Below are 19142 nucleotides of genomic sequence, written 5' to 3' on the forward strand. Positions count from 1 at the left end.
TTAATTAGCTGAGCAGCTGGATTTTAGCTGCTTCTTAAGTACATCCTCACTTGTCCGGACAGTGGGAAGTCGCAATTGTGGCATTCATTAAGTAACGTAGAAGTAGACATCCTCAGCATAGTGATGAGGATTGAATTGTCACTGGACTTAATTACTGGTTCAGGATTACTTGCTTTTGGGGCTGGACCCAAGAGAGAAGTAAAGTTGTACCGGGGTGAGTCTGATTTCCTAGGTGACCAGATCTGTACTGTTGAGCATGTGATTTCCTAGGTGACTGGATCTTTATTAGCCTCCTGTACCTGTAGGGCCGTGACAATACCCCATGATTTAGCAGAGAACGTGAGAGTGTGTCTTCATTTTACAGAGAGGCCACTGTGGTGCCAGGCTGCTGCCAGCTGGTTTTTTTTCTGGTGCTTGTCTGATCTCCCAGTGAGCCAATCTGGATGACCAGCACTAACAGGAAAAATAAACAACCAAGAGTGGATCAACTGCTACTGAGGGGTGAGAAGAACCTCTGACTTGAGGCATAGCCAGCATTTGGTGATTTGCTGTCAGATTAGCTGCAGAGGCATGGACTTAAGGTTTGTTTTTGTGAGTAGAGGCTGAGCTGCTTACCCCAAGGACTGCCGCTGGCCTCCCCAGCTGTCCGCTCCCACCGCTTCTCCAGCGTCACCCTGGTGCTCCTGTGGCTACGCAGCCAGCTGGAGCAGTCGGCCTGTCTGGCTGAAAACTAATCGGGATGTTTGGGATGGGACCGTTTGTTAGCAAAATCACGTGGCTGATCCAGCAGGCTTGTGACCACGTCAGCACCAACACAAGAGAGCTGGTGGAAATGGTGAGTGTGGGGAAGGTGGGACTACCAGCTACGCAGTCTCCACTTCTCTTACACTAATGGGTAAACTGCACCCAGAGTCCGTGTGTCATGTAATCTAATTTACACTGTCACGTGGAGGACTGGGAGTTCTCTGCAGTAGAGGCATTGAAGAGGTTGATCACTGTGGATACATTTTCAGTGTAGATTCACTTAATCCACAGGATTAATACAGTTCTGTCTACTGCATCCACATCATGAAGATGGGATAGCTGTGACTCTTCTGTCCTAACTTTGAGAGCTTTTTGGTCAAACTAACAGGTCTGTCTTTGGCCCGGTGTCAGGGTGGTGGTAAATCTGATCTTTTGCACCACCCTTAATTTAACTATAAAATTACTAACATCTTTCTGTGACTCAGTCTGCAGTGAAATCATTTAGGTGTCATTTTAAACATTTTGTGTTTGGAATAATGTCTTCTAATATGTTTAAAAAATGTTACACTGTAGTACACTGGCTGTTATAAAGATGGCATGATTTCTAAAGTAACTGAGAGGCATATGTGATGCCTTTTATTAAACTAGTGTTTTGCCTGACAGTAATTTCAACATCAGCTATTTAAAAATTCTTGGCTCACATTCCAAGAAGTCACAAGACACTGAAAAGAGCAACATTTTAACTTTTTTTACTCTGTGTGTGTGTAAGACAGGGTCAATAACCATCAGAATTAAAAATATGTTAAAAAGCTTTTACACAGGTATGTGAACCTAAGGACTGATACTTTAAGAAAAGCTTCGTATAACATGACGTGAAGGATTAATTTTGAGTCTTTGCAGCAGATGCTTCAGTATATTAATTTTATAGAACAAGTGATCATTCTTTTTCATTGTTTTTTTTTTTCCCCACCGGGCTTTTGTGTATGTCTAGAGTGATGTATGAAAGAATTGCAATCAGTTTTCCTGTAGAATGTTCATTGTTATGTCAGTTTAGATAAAGAAACCAAAGGTCCTGGTTCTGATAAAGGGAGCAGGCATTGTGGAGGGTTGCTCGATTCCTGCTGAGAATCCCATGCCAGCCAATAGGAGACTGGTGGAAGTGGATGAAGGAGAGATGCTGAGACAGGACCGTAGCTTGGGATGTCTTCTGTATCCCAAGCGGTACCACAACCCATAGGTCAGAAGACTGTAGATAGCCTGGGGAGACCCCCCCTAAACGGCTATTGGTATGCTTGCAGGCAGGAGGGAGCAGTCACAAACCAGTACTGCCTGCGTTCTCCAGAGGCAGGTAAAGCCCAGCACTCCTCTGCCTGTTTGCGCCCAGCAGCAGAGCTGTCTCACCATCAGCCGGCTGGTGGGAACATGTCTGTGAGGTGCCCTCGGCTCAGCTGGAGCCACTGCTGCTCCTGAAACAGCTGAAAGACTTGTGGGTGAAAAGGTAGCCTCCTGGCCTCTTTGCTCCGGTAACGCGTGACTTGAACGCTGTCCTGCTCCGGGCACGCACAAATCCCTGCCTTCTTGCTCAGAGATGCCCGTGTGATACGAGCTTTATTCCATTTGAACAGCACCTCCCCTCTGCTGCTGTGTGGGGACTGTTCAGGCGAGGGATACTCGCACGGTTGCTGTGTTGGGTCAGGAGTCACCCCGCAGGAGCGGGCCTTTGAGAAATACTGTAGCTACACTAAAGTTGCATTTGAAGAGAGACACTGCTCACTGCAAGTAAAAGTGTTGGAGCAGAGCCCCTAACGAGGGAGAGCCCATGATTTATACACAGTAAGTGCACTTACTCCACTGAACAGTTTACAGCTCTTTGCCCAGTCTAGTTTGTGGGAATTTTATTTCCCCGATACACAGACCTAAAATACATTTTTTAAGTGTTTTCCTCAAGTGTTTATGTTTAGAAAACCTGTCCTTGAAACCCAGAATAAAGCCTGCCAGGAAGAGTGAGTAGGTGTTTAACAACTTCAAACACACCACTCTGGGTTCTTTATCTCTCAGAAACGGTGACCCATGGGACCCTTTTCATATTACTGCTGACTTAAAGCACCCAACTGCTTTCAGCATAGTGGGTACAGCAGCTTGCAGATCCCTTCTGAACTTGTTGAGTGGGTTGGTTTGGGTGTGCAGAAGGCCTGACAGAGGTGGGTTAGTTCCCCCTTTTGAGGGGCTGGCAGGTGAAGCTGGACATGAAACAAAGTTTGTGCTTTAAATTAACAGTGAGGTCTAGGATAAATATGCAGATGTCAGAAGAGTTGCTCTGGTTGTCCACTCCTGCACCCTAAATTGTGCGGGGGATGGATGAATAGTTTGCATCTTTACTTATTCCGTATTAGGTATGGCTGGGCTGGTGTTGGAGCTAATGTTGGAGCTAATGTGTATCAGTCTTTAATGCTCTGAAACTTCCTGCTGTCTGCATTGGTTTCTTCCAGCAAAATGAGTTTGGACTTTGCTTATGTACATTGCAGGGTGACGCAGGAGCTGCTGTCCCCCACCCCCAGGGGCTAGTTATTGTCACACTGTCCCCTCAGGTGTTCTGATGTAACTGTTGGGGGAGTCACACTGGGACCAGGATCAGAGATCCCACGCAGATTAAACTTCTTCCCTTTTTGTTTTTCTTTGACATGTGCGTTTGTGGGGATTTTGTGTGTGCTTTGGTTCATTGCTGTGCCTTATGGACAGGAGGAGGAGGTGGGAAAGAGGCAGGGACTCCATACAGTAGAGTAATTGCTTCAGCTTCTACCTCATCAAATAGGAGAATTAAATTCGATTTGGTTATGTTAATTATTTGGATGGCTTGAGAGAAAATGTGTCATTAACTGTGGAGCAGAGGAGGATATTAATAACCTCACCACGGAGGATATTAATAACCTTACCACTTCTCTCTTTGCAAGACAGGACAAGAGACCAGAAAATTGTTGCCTGTGGAACGGGGAGGGCTTAGCTCAGCATAAAGTATGGGCAAAATCACCAGCTGCCCCAAGAACAGCATCTTATTTAAATTACTGGGGTTTAGTGTATAACAAAGTTAGGGAATTTGTAGTTCCTTTACAGGGCTTCATGGGGTGGGGGCAGGCAATTTCTACATCCACTCCCATTCCCATGTTTTTAAAGGGCTTAAATAATTCTAAGCTAAATGTGAATCAAACTCTCCTGGGGGTAGGAAGTGTAGTGCTTTGCCAAAAGATTGTTGATGGGTGACCTGTTAATGGAAAGTGGAAAAGAAAAACTATCTGCTAACAACTTGTTTTGCCTGTAAGCTCATAAATTTTCTAACAGAACCATGTTATCCTGGGTTCTAAATTACATGGATAGTTGCATACTTGTACTGCCTTGCTCTTGATATATCCATACTTCAACTTCACTAGATTGGTTTTGTGAAAGGTTTTGCTTCTTTGTTTTTTGTATTTTGATTTTAAGATCCTTTTCTATACCTTTTTGGTCCTCATGTTGCATGGAAAACTTGAACTTTTGCCTACATGATGACTTCTATGATTTCTAGCCAAAAATACCTGCTTATATCTGAAAGTGCTCATCGGATTCTGAGGCAAATTGCAATGGGTCAAAGGGCTCTTGCTGGTGGAAGAAAGAACTTAACTTGCTCCTTTTGGTTCTTACTGATACTTGAATATGCATACTTTATAGATTTCCTAATTTCCTGCTATAAAGCTTAAGTAAGTCTTGAATTCTGACTATAGAAAGTTTTTGCTACTCCAGAAGATTTCAGATTCATGTTACCAGACTTGAGTCTCCCTCCTTTCTGATACTAAATATGATTAAAATAAAACCCTAAAGATTGTAGTTATTCACAGCAATGAAAGCAGAAGAATAAAGCTTCAAAAATGAACATCCAAAAGAAAGAGACTTGAGTTACAAGGAATTAAAAAAAGGAGTCTGGGGTACATCTGGGAGGAAGATACAACTAAAAGTGTTTCTTAAAGATAAGGCTGCATTATGATGGGACGTTTTGAAGGAAAATTAGAATCCTTTTCTGCTGAGAATGCACAGCGAAATATGACTGATAGAAATGTTTTCTAACGCAGCTTTGCTAGCTGTGTGGATAGGGGCCAAGCCACATTTGAACTGTTTCTGAAACCAGACAAATAGGCATTGTTTATCCTAGACTAGCCAAACTATTTCAGAAAACAGTTCAGTCAGAGCAACATTCATTTCTAGTCTTAATTAGTTTTCAGAATGACTGTAGGACATTTTCGTCCACGTCCTTTTTGACTGTCTCTTTCTTCTCTCCTCCAAATCCCCCTATTCTTCATCCCACTGGAGTAATTGCAGCCATCAGCAATTGCAGTGGAAGTGCGTGTGGAGCTAAACTGAGCCCTGACGGAGTTGGTGTGCTGCGTGCCTGCTGCAGGCAGAGCGAGAGCAGTGCTAAAATGCTAATGCCCTCCCTGTACTAACATTCCTGCTGTTACACCGCTGATGAAGGCTGTGGTGGAAGCCTTCCGGAAAAGACTTGATTAGTATAACTTTCTGTTGTAATTAAGATATTGTATTAATTTCAGCCAGATACAGTCTATTTATTTTCAGCCTTTGAAAAGACTATTCAGCACGTCCAGAGGCTTCTTACCAAGAAGGATTCTTTACCTGCCATGTTTAAAAGAAAATAGAGCAAAAAAAGTCCTTTTCTAAAGTAGTTGTGTGTTGGGTTTTCTTAGTCTCTTCTGTAGCTTTGCACAAGTGGCAGGTTATTAATACCATGTTCTTCAAGTTAGCAACACTTTCTGAAAATTATAATCCCAAGTGTCCTGGTTAGTTTTGGGTTTTACCTGCAGAAATAGTAAGGACTGCTGTATCTGTTAAATAAGACATTCAGAAGAGAGGCATCGGAAACCTTAGTCTTACCAAGAAAACAGATGAGCTGGCAAAAGGAAACATTTTTCTGTCGTTGTGTATCAACAAATTTTTGGTCATGTTGTCTTCCTGTCTAACCCCACCCACCAAGTTATTACTGAAAACTGCAATCTCTACTGAAAGGGAAGATAAATTGTTAAGTAATTGTTAAAAATATTTAGCAAAGGGGTTGTAGTTTTTTACTCAGCTGTGTAAGTTTTATTTATTTACAAGAATGTTAAGTCATTAAATGCTTATAATCTGAGAATATGCACACCCACATGGGCTCTTTTCCAAGTTTTCCTGTCAAATGAGACAGAATATGAACTTCAACACGGAATTGAGAGAAAAAAATGGTTTTAATAATTGGCTTTCTATCTTTGCAGAGTCTTGCAGCTAAGCTGTAACCTGGTTTTCATTAGAAGGGTTGGATATGGTTGTATATACTCCAGGAGTTTTGAACAAGTTTCTGGAAGATATCAACCTAGGGGAAAAATGCACTTGGCAAACCCTTTATAATATATGGGGAATTTCTGCGTGATGTTACTTAGTTGTTTTTTCTTGGAGACATTAACCACATTGTAATAATTTTTTTTTCTTTATTAAGCCAAGGACCCTTGTCATCCATAAGAGCAGCGATCAAGAGATGTAAGTCTACTTTTCCTATTTTTTGAGAACCATAATATTGTAAGATTGCTACATCTTCGTTTTTAGTAACTGGTTAACTTTATACGTGAAAACAAAGTAGCTAGCAGGCTTTTGGGGGGGCTGTAGTTTCTTTTTCTTTCTCTTTTCTGCTTCACGTTAGACCATGTTTTTGCTTTGCTGATGGGCTGTTCCTTCTTGCCAGTTACTAACCTTTTCTTATTTATGCACTAATGCATTTGTGCACAGATGTGATCCATCTCTAAAGAATTTGGATTACACGTGCCCAATTTTTAGTTCACTTGACAAAACAGAAGATTGTTCTATTTTAGTAGAAATCTGCAGCAACTGCTCATTGACTGTCCTGGGGACAGGATTAGACTCATGCACTGGGCTCATTTTGGAAAAAAAATTGTTTATAAATCTTGAATGAAAGTCCAAACTCTTCTTCCCTGATTTCATTGTTTAACTCCTCTTTCCCTTTCCCTGCTCATGATATTTCCAGGCAGAGAATTTCTTTAGGTGCATCTTCCAAAGTATTTTATGCTGTTTCTTTCTTCCACTTTTTATTTTTATTTCCCTTCTGCCCATGGTTTCAATTTTATATTAATGAAACAACCCTTAGGATTCTGCTGTGGGGAAGAATAAATTAGTGTATGTACTACTGATTTGTGTTTCCTGGACCTATTAGTCAGGGGCTCATTAGTATGGATTAGGTTGGAGGTAGTCAAAGGGGATCATGAAAGCTTTATTCAGATCAAGTCTACATGATGCTGTAGTTAAAATGCAGCACTTTATCTGTGCTGTTGCTGCCATAGATAGGAAACTGCAAAACAGAGAGCACCAGATCACAGAGGGCCTTTTGTGGTGGAGTCAGAAATTGATTCAGACTGCCTAAGCCCCAGTACCTCGTCTAACTGAGAAACCGTCTAAAAGATCATTAAGCAATTGACCTCTGTGTTTTTAAAAATATAGTAGCAAGTGATACTTTGTTTTGAGGCACAATCATGTAAAAAAAAAAATCTAGTCAAGAAGCCCTGGCTCATATCCGATAACATTATACCTAATAATATTGATATGTAAATAACTATGATGAAATGTAAGTACCATGTGAATTATTCAGATGATAAGCTAGAAAAAAAATCTCCATGCGCATATCAGGACATTGTATATGAAACCATAGTTCTTTGTATGCCAGTAACCATACCTGTGGATGGACCTAAGTTAAAAATGGACCCTGAATAATTCCTAACTCCCCTTGCCATTAATCTGGAAAAAGTATGGTATCCTCTGGAAGAGTCTATTTCCCTAGCAGAGTTAGAAATCTATCTTTATTTCTTAATCACATTCTGTGGGCTGTTTATCTCTAATTTCAAGAAACAAGATAGGTATGTGCAGGGTTTCAACTTTCCAACCTGTGGACTATGCTTTATATGACTTTGTATCGGTGTCTTGTGGCCAAAGAGGAAGAGAGTTTATCTTCCTTTCAGCCACCCTGACTACAACTCTGGATAGAAAGACAGTGTAATTTTGTTTCAATTGTTTGATGCAGTAGAACTCAGAAAAGTGAGCCCAACAAGCTTGAAGAAAGCAAGCATGTGAACATGAGATGTGCTCATGAGTGATTTTTTAATCTCAACTCTTCAAAAGTTACCCCTGGAATTTTAATGATGGTCTCAGGCCAGCTCCCACTGAAATCAGTGAAACTATTGCCATTTATGCTAGTGCAGCAACATGCACAAAAATGCCAAAGAAAGTAAAAAGTGGCAAGCCAACTGCTGCAGTAGTGAGGCAAAGGGGAACAATGTTTTTGCTCACTTCCCCACCCTTCCAGAACAGGGCTACAGAAGCAAGTCTGCTGCCCTAAAATGTTGGAAGAACCTGCAGGCTTGTTCCATTCTCATTCTGTTCTAAGCAAGTATGCGGCTGAATGAAGGATGTGTAACAGCTTGTATGCACTCTGAGACTGTGGCTTCCCATTTGGCAGTTTTGCAGCCATTTTTGGCTGTGGGTTTTATTTGTTTTTAATTTTTGTTTTGTTTTGCTTGGGGGCTTCCTAGGTTCTTTTGGCTCCCACTTTTTCCCAACCAGATCAATTCTGTGACCTCATTCTCTCCCCATCTGCACAAACATTTGGGCTGGCATAATGCAGGGAATCATGCAGAGGCAGGAACATACAGCCCAAGGAAAGGTGTAGGAAGGAGTGAAGTGCCTTCATAAATCATTATTGTCAGACTGGAGTGAAACTACCAGCTTGCTTTAAGGGTGTAGTTATGCAGGTTTTATTCAGCAGCAATGCGAGCCTCTATGGTGCCCAGCAGTTTGGTCAGCTGTGAAAAGGGTATTTGACCTCACTGGGGGTGGGAAGAGGAATCTCCATCACCCCCCTAGGTTATTTTTTTATCAGTTCCCTCACTGAAGTTGCACAAAGAAGAACTGGAGCTGGGAAGCAGAGGGAGGAAACAGAGATTGTTCTTGGGGGTGGCACGTTCCTTCTCCTGTGCTGCTGGTGGTCTGAGCCCAAGGTGAGCAGGTTCAAAGAGAGAAAATCGACAAAAACTGTACAGAAAGTGCTCATTTTTTTATTTAACATTCTGAGCTCACTTACTGTGGGGTCATATGCATGCTAATGATTGTTCAAGGGGGGACAAAAGTCCATGTTTGAAAGGGAAATTGGGCATGACCATCTCTTTTAGCTACATTCAAGTATTAAATCAGCCCAGCTCTAATGTCAGATAACCTAACATTTCCCTGAGGTGCCTAGAAGAACTAGAGGAAAAGGAGCAAGACCTCCCCCTTGTGCCATCAGGAGAAAAGCTTCAACTCTTACTTCAGAGATGCATGAAAATTTCCAATTAGTTTGAACCCCCACTTTTACAGAAATAGTCTAATCAGATCTTGGGTGAAATTAGACTTTTTTTTTTTCTGGTTTTGGCTTGAGGATTACCTGCTCCTTTTAGTGTTCCCTGAAGAAGGGCCTCCACAGCCATGTAACACCTTTGGTATTGCAAAGACCACAAGTGTTGCCTCTGGCATGGGACCATTCTGTCAGCACTTGTGATGTATTACTTTGTAGGTAAGGGAGGGAGTGTTTGCCCACTCTTGAGGCTCTCCTTGAGACGCTATAATGAATAATCTTTATTCCTATGCAGCTATATAGTGAGAAAAATAACTTTTCAGTCTAATAGTCTACACATTTCATAGGATTGATGGTAGAAATGTCTAGCCCGGTGTTAAAAAAGCATTGAAAGAAGCTGTGTTTTTAAATATTAGCACATGTCCTTGTTGTAGAAAGTAATATTATTACTTTTAAACCTATTAATAATAGTTAATATGAATTAACTGAAATAGTTAATTGGCAGGATTGTGTTTACTCACAGCTGCTGGAAGGACAATAGATAAAAATCACCAGAAAAATTTGGAGCTTGATTTCCCACAAGGCTGGGGCTATTTGAGGCTATGGTTCCAATCTTTGATGCAAAATGAAACTTACTTGTAAAACACTCTGCAATGACAAAACTGTTCAGTATTGCACACAGATTTGCTAATGGAAACATAGAAATATTATTATGCAGTGTCTATGTTGCGGAAGTGCTCAGTGCTCACAGCAGGGTGGTATCTCAGCAGATCCCTGAATGAACTTCATAGTTGCCTCTATATTGCCTTAAAAGATTGCCTGAAAGACTAAGTTCTAGCCTAGCTCTCTTCCAAAGACTCAAAAGTGCATGTCAGACTTCTGTTGCCACCAGCTTGTCTGTAGCATCACAGTTCATGGGTTTGTGGTATAATGGTTAATGTACTTACAGGCATCTTGATCTCGCAGTTTAAAATGCCCCCTGCACCATAATATGTATGTGTTTCAAATACAAATGACATATTAAGTGCACTTGAAAAGTAGGACCCCGAGAAGAAACAATAGAGGAAAAACATTCTAAACATAAGTATACAGCACAAACTGAGTACCCTTTACCACTGCACATTCAAAAATAATTGGATAAAGCCCACTAAATAGTGCTTGTAAGAAAAATGTACAAAAAATGAATCTATAAGTCACTGATCTGTCCTCTATTTACAGTATTACCATTAATCCTTTACTTGCTTAAATTCTACTATACTAGGTTAAACACATTTAGATGCCTCATTGACACTAATGGAAATAAATAGTGACAATGTTATGAGTTGATTTGATGTTTTTTTCTTTCCCCTGAGACCAATAAAGTTATAAGATGAGAAAGTGCAGATTTTATGCACTGAGTTTTTCCTCTCCCATCCCTTCTTTAACCAGTTTGTTTACCTTTTACTTAATACCACTAAGCATATGCTTCTGGAAATGTCAACAATTCTCATCCTGAGCATTTCTTAGTGTGGAAGTTGAGGAGCCAACTGTCTTGGAAATACATTTCCATTGATTCCCCTGATGGAAGAAAGGGTTTTTAAATCTTATAGCTGTCATAATTTGAAATCTGGGGGAGAAATTAATAACATGCTTTTTCAAGGCAATCCACAAAAGGAGTGACTTACAGGATCAAAAGACCACGAGGCCAGAAAAATGGCTGCAGGTTTTTTTTCTTTTGTTTTCAAATCAGGTGTTTGCTGTGTTTTAAAAATTCTTGTCTTCTCTCATACACTTTTTAATTCAAATTCATTTCTTTGAAATGGTAAAGGAATGAAAGCTGTGCAAGTCTGGGTGCAAGGATTATTTAGAAAGTTTGTATTTTCTTTTCCCTAGCATTTGTGGAACTCCAAGAAATACATGAAAGCAGAAGATGCAGTAGCTTTCACCTCTGCTCCTACTGTGTATTTAAGAGCTTCCAAACAAAAGATGTTTTAAAAGTGTGGTTGTAACAAAAAAGTGACAGCAAAAAGAAGGGAGTGTTTGATGGAAGGAGGGAAGAACTTTGTCAAGGTCCTTAAAAAATAAATGTTTGTATGAAATGTTTATGTACATGGAAGTAGCTTAATTCCATAAATGCCTGGGAGATTTATTTTTTTCAGGCAGAATGAGCACATTCTGAAAACATATGATGGCTTGGCTATTAGCCCTTTTGAAAAGACGTGTTTATATCTACTAGTAAAGTTATTTTTATATAAATATTTTAAATGTGTTGTTTTCAAGTGAGTTTACTTGTTTACTTGAAATTTGGAGTTTGATGGATTACATAGATGCCTCACTGGAGTCTTTTTGCCTATGTTAAGAGAGGAAAAAGGTCTTTCAGACTTTTTCTAGGTTTTTCTTATTTGTTTTAATAACTTTAATAAATAGAAGTACATTTAGAGTCTCACAGGAGAAAACAGCATGTAAAATTTATCTCGAAGAAAGAATGAAAGAATTTAACAGGTTTATCAGTTCAGTTTTACATCCCTCATTAATTAGCTTTTATTTCTAATGCCCTTATCATTGTAATTTGGCTATACCCCAAGCAGTTGTATTGAATACATTTACCAAATGAATGCTTTCTTCCATCCTCTTTGCAAAAGTAACCTTGGAATTGGTTGGTTTGGGTGAGTTTGTTTTTTTTTTCTTTAATGTGTGTATTAGATCAGTGCTGTGTTAAGATCTCTGAAGAAGAAAGTGAAGGTGAGGTGTAGGGGATTTTTATTTACTTATTTTAGGCAAACAATTTTTACAGAACTGGTTTAGGAGAATTGCAGTCATGCCTGAAACTTTGAGGTGTGCCTCTTATTAGGATCAGCCTGCCTGCCCATATCTCTTTGATAGGTGAGAGTATAAATTATGGGGTCCCATCTGCTTTGCATCTGTATCAACTCCTCAGTCTAACCCATTATTTTTGGAAGGGAAAAAGTGCAGACCCAAATAAACCATGATTTTAAACTAAATAAAGCATTCAAAGAGATTTGACTTCCCTATCCTTGTTCCTCCAGTGGCTCTTTGTTGAGCCATACAGTGGATGTTTCCATATTCAGTTATATTCTTCACGGTTAATTTATTGCAAGGGAAGCTTCTAAACAGCCATTGTTAAAATCAGCATGAGACTAGAAATAAAATCTGCTTTTATTTTAGTTTTTTAAGAAACTATATTGTGAATAGACATTACAATTGTCCTTTTACAACACTGGCACGTGCGCTATCCTTGCGTGACTAACCCATTTGATCATGGTTTCTGTCACTCTGAAGCCTTGGTTTGTTCTCCTTCACCTCCTCTTCCTCTTCTGTAACCCCTTCTTTTTTTCCTCTAGCACTCATGAATAGTGCACATCAAAAATGCCCTGTGGAAGAGGTATGTTTGACACACTGCTATGCAACTCTTGAATCAAGTATGCTTTGCCGATTTCAGCTAATGATTCTGTGATGGCACAGAAACAGCATAATTGTCAGCTTTTGCACAATAAGACTCTACCACTTCCTAAATTGCACTTGCTATGCAAAAATTTGTCCCTCAGATAATTTCCTTTTCTCTCTAAAGAAATCAAAAAGAAAATATAATGTGGCCATTGAAAAAATTATTTGAATATAAATATGGCAAAAATAGAAAAATGAAGAGATTAATCCACAAGTGATTAAACTTTAGGAAGTTTCTAGCTGGGAACATTTAATTTTTTCTTTTTACATAAAGGGGGGTGAAATAGCTTCTTAGATTTTGTGCCTTAGTACTTTTCCCTTCTCTAAAACAAACAAAAAGAGACATTAAAAAAAGATTAAAGAACACATCTCAGAAATGAGCCATCAAAGCAAAGCCAGACGTGTTTAACACTTCTTTTTGTTTTATTCATGGATTGTTTTGACTACAGACAAAGAAGTTTCTACTCTAGGGTCACCGCAATGCAGAATGCAGGAATGTGTGGTGAGGAAGAAAAAAGGGGACAGGACCATCTCTCTTGGTGGTAACTTGGACATAGAGTGACTTAAACGGATTATGAAACTGCACCCGAAACCTTTTAGAAACTTCTCCTCATATTTAATACAAATAATTTTTTTTTTTAAACTTGGCCACTCTTAAAATCTGGAATTTATGATCAGATGCTGTATGTTCTGCATTTCGTTGATAGTGGATTGGTAAGGGCTCTGCTATTATCCTCATCTTATTGCTGTGACAGTATATTTTAACCTCTTCAAAACTTTTGTTTCTTTTCTTTAAATAGCTTCTCGGACCTCTAGCCATAGCGAACAGCAGAGGGATAGAAGGTATGATGCTGTTTTTTATATTGCAATTAGGTGTTACTGTAAGGCTTGTTAGACTGTGTCACAGTATTAGTTTTTATGGATTTCTCCTCTATTTTATTTTTTTCCTTCTTTCTATTCTTAGTGTGTTTAAAAGTAAATTAGACTTGGACTAAAATAAAAATACTGTGATTCTTAAGCACAGGGTAGGTTAAGAGTTTGAGGAGTTTTCTCATCGACTTTTGTATGTGTCCTCAAAAAAAAAATGCAACCAACCATCAAACCTCTGCAGAACTGTTTTACTTGCCTGACATCTATTTACAGAATCACTTCACAATGAAAATAAGCACACTTTCAGGCCTCCTTCCAGTTTCTCAAAGGGTATTGAGAAAGGAGGTCACCAACCTGGATAGTTGGTGAACTGAGTCTGCCATTATTTCAGGTGTGAAGAAATTGTAGCCCTTTTTTTTTTTTTTTTTTTTTTTAATTCTTTTTACAATAGTTTTAGAAGTTATGCTTGTGCAGGTTTTTTCCGTCAGCAGACGGAGGCTTCTGTAGCAGATGGTTCATCTACTCACAAAACTCACTTATCAAAGTGTATTTTGTGTGAGACTCTAGATTGGTCAGTGGTACTCTGGGGGCCGTGGTCTGGGAAGGTGGGCCATCATGGCAGCTTATGCTCTAAAGCAGTCGTTACAGTGATAAAACAGGAGTAGTACCTACGGGTCCTTAACTGTCACAGAAGTCCCTATTGTGCTAGGTGCTGTAAGCAGATAGGCCCTGTCCCAAAGGCCTCCTGAGGCTTGCTCTGCCTCACTTCAGCAAAGTGGGAGGTTTCCCTAGAGGTCTGAGGGTAGACAAGCTTTTAGGTAGCCAGCCAGAAGCAGTTTTAACTATCCTACTGTTTTCACATTGTAGCAGGCTAAGGGCAAACACATGATTAGTTCTCATTACCTGATGAAGACTAAGACTTCTTCCATCTAATTGAGTTACACTTGTGTTTTAGTACTTTAAACATGTAAATTATTTCACTGAAGCCAGTAACCCTACTTTTTGGCTTAGGCATTTAATTAGGTCCTTTGAATGGAAGCCTAAGTGCTTGTTAGAAAGGTCAGGTAAGTTACTTTGAAATAATGGAAAAACATCTTTGGTTAAATCAAAAAGACCTGATTTCCCATGCTGAGAAAACCTTGGTCTTTTATACTTAAAAGAACTATTTAAAATGTTTTAGGTAATTATTCCCCTTTGCCTTCATTTCCAGGCGTCCTGAAATTACAATAGTTGCTGCTGAACCCCTCCGGCCATCCTCCTGGTTTCCAGGTGCAAACCCTGTCACTCCTCATGGATTAGGATTCCCTTCTGCTTCATCTCATGCTCAGTGGAGGAGAAATGAGCATATTCCTGCTGAGGTGAGCGTGAATTTACATGAGGTGTGTTTGATTTACAAAGGTAAAAAGCACATTAAGTTAGAGAGGAACAGAGTTTTTGCTTGCTTAGACTTTCATCACATTGAATAAAAGACTATGACAGTGTTCTTTTCCTCTGCATATGTTAATTTAGTATTTTTAAATTTATATGCTTTTTTTTAAAGGATCACATCTGGATGTACATTAATATTTATCTCTGTTTTGTAGCTTCCACCATCATATGAGCAGGTGATAAAAGAAATCAATCAAGTGCAAGTCAATACAACAAATAACAATAATGCTGCTGCTCCTAGACATACCACTACTTCTGCAACACAAACTGACTTTCCAGAGGAACTAATCAGCCATTTGCCAGGAAGTAATGTAAAAACTAGTGTGCCTACACACTGGGAATCTGCAGGCTATCCGGGTGAGGCTGGTTTGGATTTCTTATTGATGCAAACCTTACTCTGTCTCCTGAAGATGTTCTTTATTATTCGTCTGTGCAGCATTTAATATGAATAACAGTTAAATTTCTGTGAATTATTACTGGTGTAAATTTCTATAAAAATCCCCTCTTCTGAAGAACTGCCATTGCATTCACGGTCAGACTATGATTAAACTTTGAAAGTTTTGCTCGATTCAGCTATAATGGCAATTGCTTTGAGGCCAGAGGAGGTCAGATGTCCAATCAGAATAGCAGCAGTTACACGTTCAGACTGAAAAGTGTGCAAACCAAGCTGGGGAAGTTACTGTACTATTCTTTAGTCTAGATGTTGCTTGCATGCCCCTCATGCTGCAAGCTAACAAGTAGTTTTGAACTCACAATGTGTATATACCATGCATTTTAGCAATCTTCAGCTTCTTCCTAGAGTTTGTATATTTTTTTCATTCATCTTTTTAGAAAGAGAACTGCAGTTTCACAAGCAGCAGTAAGTTCTGAATGAAAACCATCATGTTTACCTTTCTGATGGCTGACAAAAAATAACATAAATAAAGTGTTCTGGAATAGGTAACTGAAACCTTTTCTTTTCTGTTAGCAGGGCAGAGTCCTCTTAAACCTCCTAGGCCTTCTGCATCTCTCCTGAATAGGTGTCTTTCAGAAAATGAGAATCCCTTAATAGTTTTTGAAGTGTCTGAAGGTCAGAGGTGCCAAGAAAATCCCAATGCTGTGATACGTCCTGTGCCAAAGCCAAGATCGAGAAGCAATCTCCGACCTGTGGTCAAAAATACTGAAAGTAAGGTAGACAATGGAGAAGTGAACCAGTCTACCACAAAAAGGCAGCAACCTCCAGTTCAGCAGTCACCTCTGTTAGATGATAGCTTACTAGACAATCACTTGGCGATGGACAGCATGAGTACAGAAAAGAGCCAAAATAGTATTGTTTCAAGGATCAAAGTTTTTGAATCCCAAGGAACTAATGATACCTCAGGATTATCAAAAAAGCCAGAAATTGCCCCTCGTTCATTCACCCCAAGACCTGTTACTGCAAAGAAGCCAGTAGTTGCTCCAAAGCCAGGGGTAAGCAGAATTACAGGAGACTGGGATGCATGGACAGAAGGCAAATCAACACCTTCCAAGGAATTGCAGCCTCAACCTGAAGTAGTTGGGAGCAGTGTTGTAACCAAACCTGAGCTGCCAAAGAAGCCAAAACCTGGCCTTGTTAAAAGTAGTAGTAGTGATTTTCTTGATGTAAGGAGTGGATCAGTTGCAGAGAACAGCGATGGACAAAAGAAATTTCCCGTTCCTGCTCCGAGGCCTCTCGTTCCTAAAAAGTCACGTTACGCAGAAAATCCTGCCATTTCTTTGGCCTCACTAAAACCGATTGCTGCTCCCCCACGGGCTTCTGTATCTGCCCAAGAAAAAGTTTTCAAGTCTCTGGGGGAATTGTCACCTGCAGCCAACTCCTCAGCACCTGCTTTGCAAAATAAACTAGATGTGGAAAGAGATCTGATCAGTTTTGATGATGACGTTTTGCCTGTAAATCCAGCTTGTGTAGTTAAAGATAGCATCAGTTCTGAAGCAGCAGCAGGTAAGAAGAAATTTTTTTAAACTGTCCCTGTGGTTACTCTTCGCAGGTGTATGAGCCTGTGTGAGTTATGTCTACCTGTCTTGGCGGGGTTTATGTGTGTATATGAAATTCTTGGTTTTCTATTTTGTCAAGATCACTATGAAATTACTTGGATTTTGAGACTTGGGAGGTTTCAAGGCTATATAAATCTCAGAACTTGCCTGCTGGATTTATTACGTGATTACTAAAATAATGATAAAAGTCTTGATGTTATACGCTAGATGTCACCTCCAGAATGTATCACAATTCTCTCTGGGGAACTTGGGACATCTTATCTCTCACCATCTAATCTAATTTATTTGAGTGCCTGAAGTTCTGTAGTGGAAACCTAGTCATCCAGAGAAGCAGCAATGTTTGTTACGTTTATGGAAACTTGTGATCAAACATACTGGTATACTCTGTCCATCTCACCAGTGCTTAATTTTCTCTTTCCTGTCTTTGTGGCTTGTCTTGTCTTGTCTTGTCATGCGACTATGTGCTTGTTACGCAACTTCAGTTTTTTCTAATAAGTGAAGATAATTATTTCGTATGGACAGATTAATTACTACAGCTACATCCCTTTCATAAACCTTGTTTGATTCCATTAAGCACTTGGGGTCGATTTTTTAATGCTGTTTTAGTTAAAGACACAGGTTGGTGTTGGGCTGTCATTAAATTTTATAGCAATAGGTTTTTCCCTCTTAATATTCAGTTATGTCCTGATTTAGCTTATCAGCCCCATTGCAATCCAGAGAGAGTTCTGCTTTAAAACAGATGGTGTGTGTCATACAAAATGTTTGTTCAAGGGACTATGATTTTTAATTTTCTTTTTTTAACCTCATTTGTTGTTAAACATCTCAGCTTTCTGAAAAGAGAAGCATAGATACTGTGTAGTTGTCACAGTAAATTGATATTAATGATTGTTAACAAATGTGATTTCTTCACAGTTTGTGGATTATATAATTAGATGAATTTCTGATTCATTATTGTTTCTCCTCTGTATTGGCATAAAAACCCCAAGGCAGATGTAGAAAGTCCCTTAAAGCCCTAAACTGCTAACATCAGCATGTATGGACATACAGATCTCAGGGGAGCTTGATGAAAGCAGTGAAATAAGGCAGCAGAAGATCCTGTAGGAGAGGTGATTAGCTCAACATGGATACAAGTCCATTTTTTCTTGGACTGACAGATTCCAGGAACACTATAGAAGCTGTACCAAGCCTGGAAGGAGGCAGGAGTACAGGGTGACTGGAGAGGTGTTTCATACTTACGTCAAGGAAGTGTATGACTGATGGTGTCTAGCTGGGAACAGTCATGGTCATCGCATCTGGGGACTGGAGTCGTGGAACAGCCACTGTGCGTGTGATGGTTTTAGAAGAAAGTTAGAAGCGTGAGGGAAGACTCTTGCTTTCTGTGCATTTAGGGTAAATCTTTTGTAATTTCAGTAATTTTATTTTGATTAATACATGCAACAAACAGAAGGAAAATGTAACCGTTCTAAGTAGTAGGCAAGAAAAGAGAATACTTAAATTTTGAAAGTGCATGAAAAGGAAAATGTTTTGGCTATGTACGCTAAAAGACTGCCTTTCCCCCAACCTGGAAAAATTAAGTAACCTTAATTTTTCTGTTAAATCAGAGGTTGAGTGATCCCAAATGAAAATCACCTGAAAAAATAGCTTTCATGATAAAGTGGTAAGAATGTCAGTCTTTGTCTTTCTGGTTGGTGTCCTAGGTGTTATTCTTGATTTAATTAAGAAGAAAATACTTACCATTCTCATGGTCAACAGAAGAATTATTCAGATGATAGCTTCCTGACTTCTTGAGTCACCTGTCCACGATGTTATTCATTCAATAAAATGGCATCTTTGCTGCAACCCCTTCTTACCTACTAAAGAGAAAAAGGTCTGACAGCATTATCGCTTTATTACACTGTAAAATTAGGATTCATTCCAGATTTTTGCAGGCATTTGTGAGCTCAAGATCATATCCTGTACTCTTTATTACTAATGCAGCACTATGTCTTGACAAAGCATCCACAAGAAGAGCACTGGCTTTCTGAAAAATGAGCCAACACGGAGCACTAACACTAGCTATTTCTCATGTTCCCATAGGAACAGCTTAGGATTTGCAAGATGAATCCACAGTAAAATGTTTTGTAAAGGCAGGAAGAGAAGCTCTAATCTTGGTCCCATTTCCCCAGACCTTTGCATTTCTTACATATTTGTCACTGTCATTACTTAGCAAAATGACACCACTCTGCTTGTTGTTATG

At 39.5% G+C, this 19142-nt stretch overlaps 1 protein-coding gene across 3 annotated transcripts in view; it reads left to right on the plus strand.

Annotated features, from left to right (window-relative positions):
- SH3D19 (SH3 domain containing 19) overlaps positions 1–19142 on the plus strand; it is an 86992-nt gene that overhangs the window by 34144 nt on the left and 33706 nt on the right. For 2 of the 3 annotated variants that reach the window (XM_030008638.2, XM_030008656.1), the window contains 5 exons: positions 6257–6297; positions 13396–13438; positions 14676–14823; positions 15049–15250; positions 15861–16853. In XM_030008638.2, the coding sequence (XP_029864498.1) occupies positions 6257–6297; positions 13396–13438; positions 14676–14823; positions 15049–15250; positions 15861–16853 (1427 nt within the window). The remainder of the gene's footprint in view (positions 1–6256; positions 6298–13395; positions 13439–14675; positions 14824–15048; positions 15251–15860; positions 16854–19142) is intronic. The other variant, XM_030008648.2, reaches the window with a different exon arrangement.

The sequence above is a fragment of the Aquila chrysaetos genome, chromosome 1 (assembly GCF_900496995.4).
Source record: "Aquila chrysaetos chrysaetos chromosome 1, bAquChr1.4, whole genome shotgun sequence".
NCBI classification, from domain to species: Eukaryota; Metazoa; Chordata; class Aves; order Accipitriformes; family Accipitridae; genus Aquila; species Aquila chrysaetos.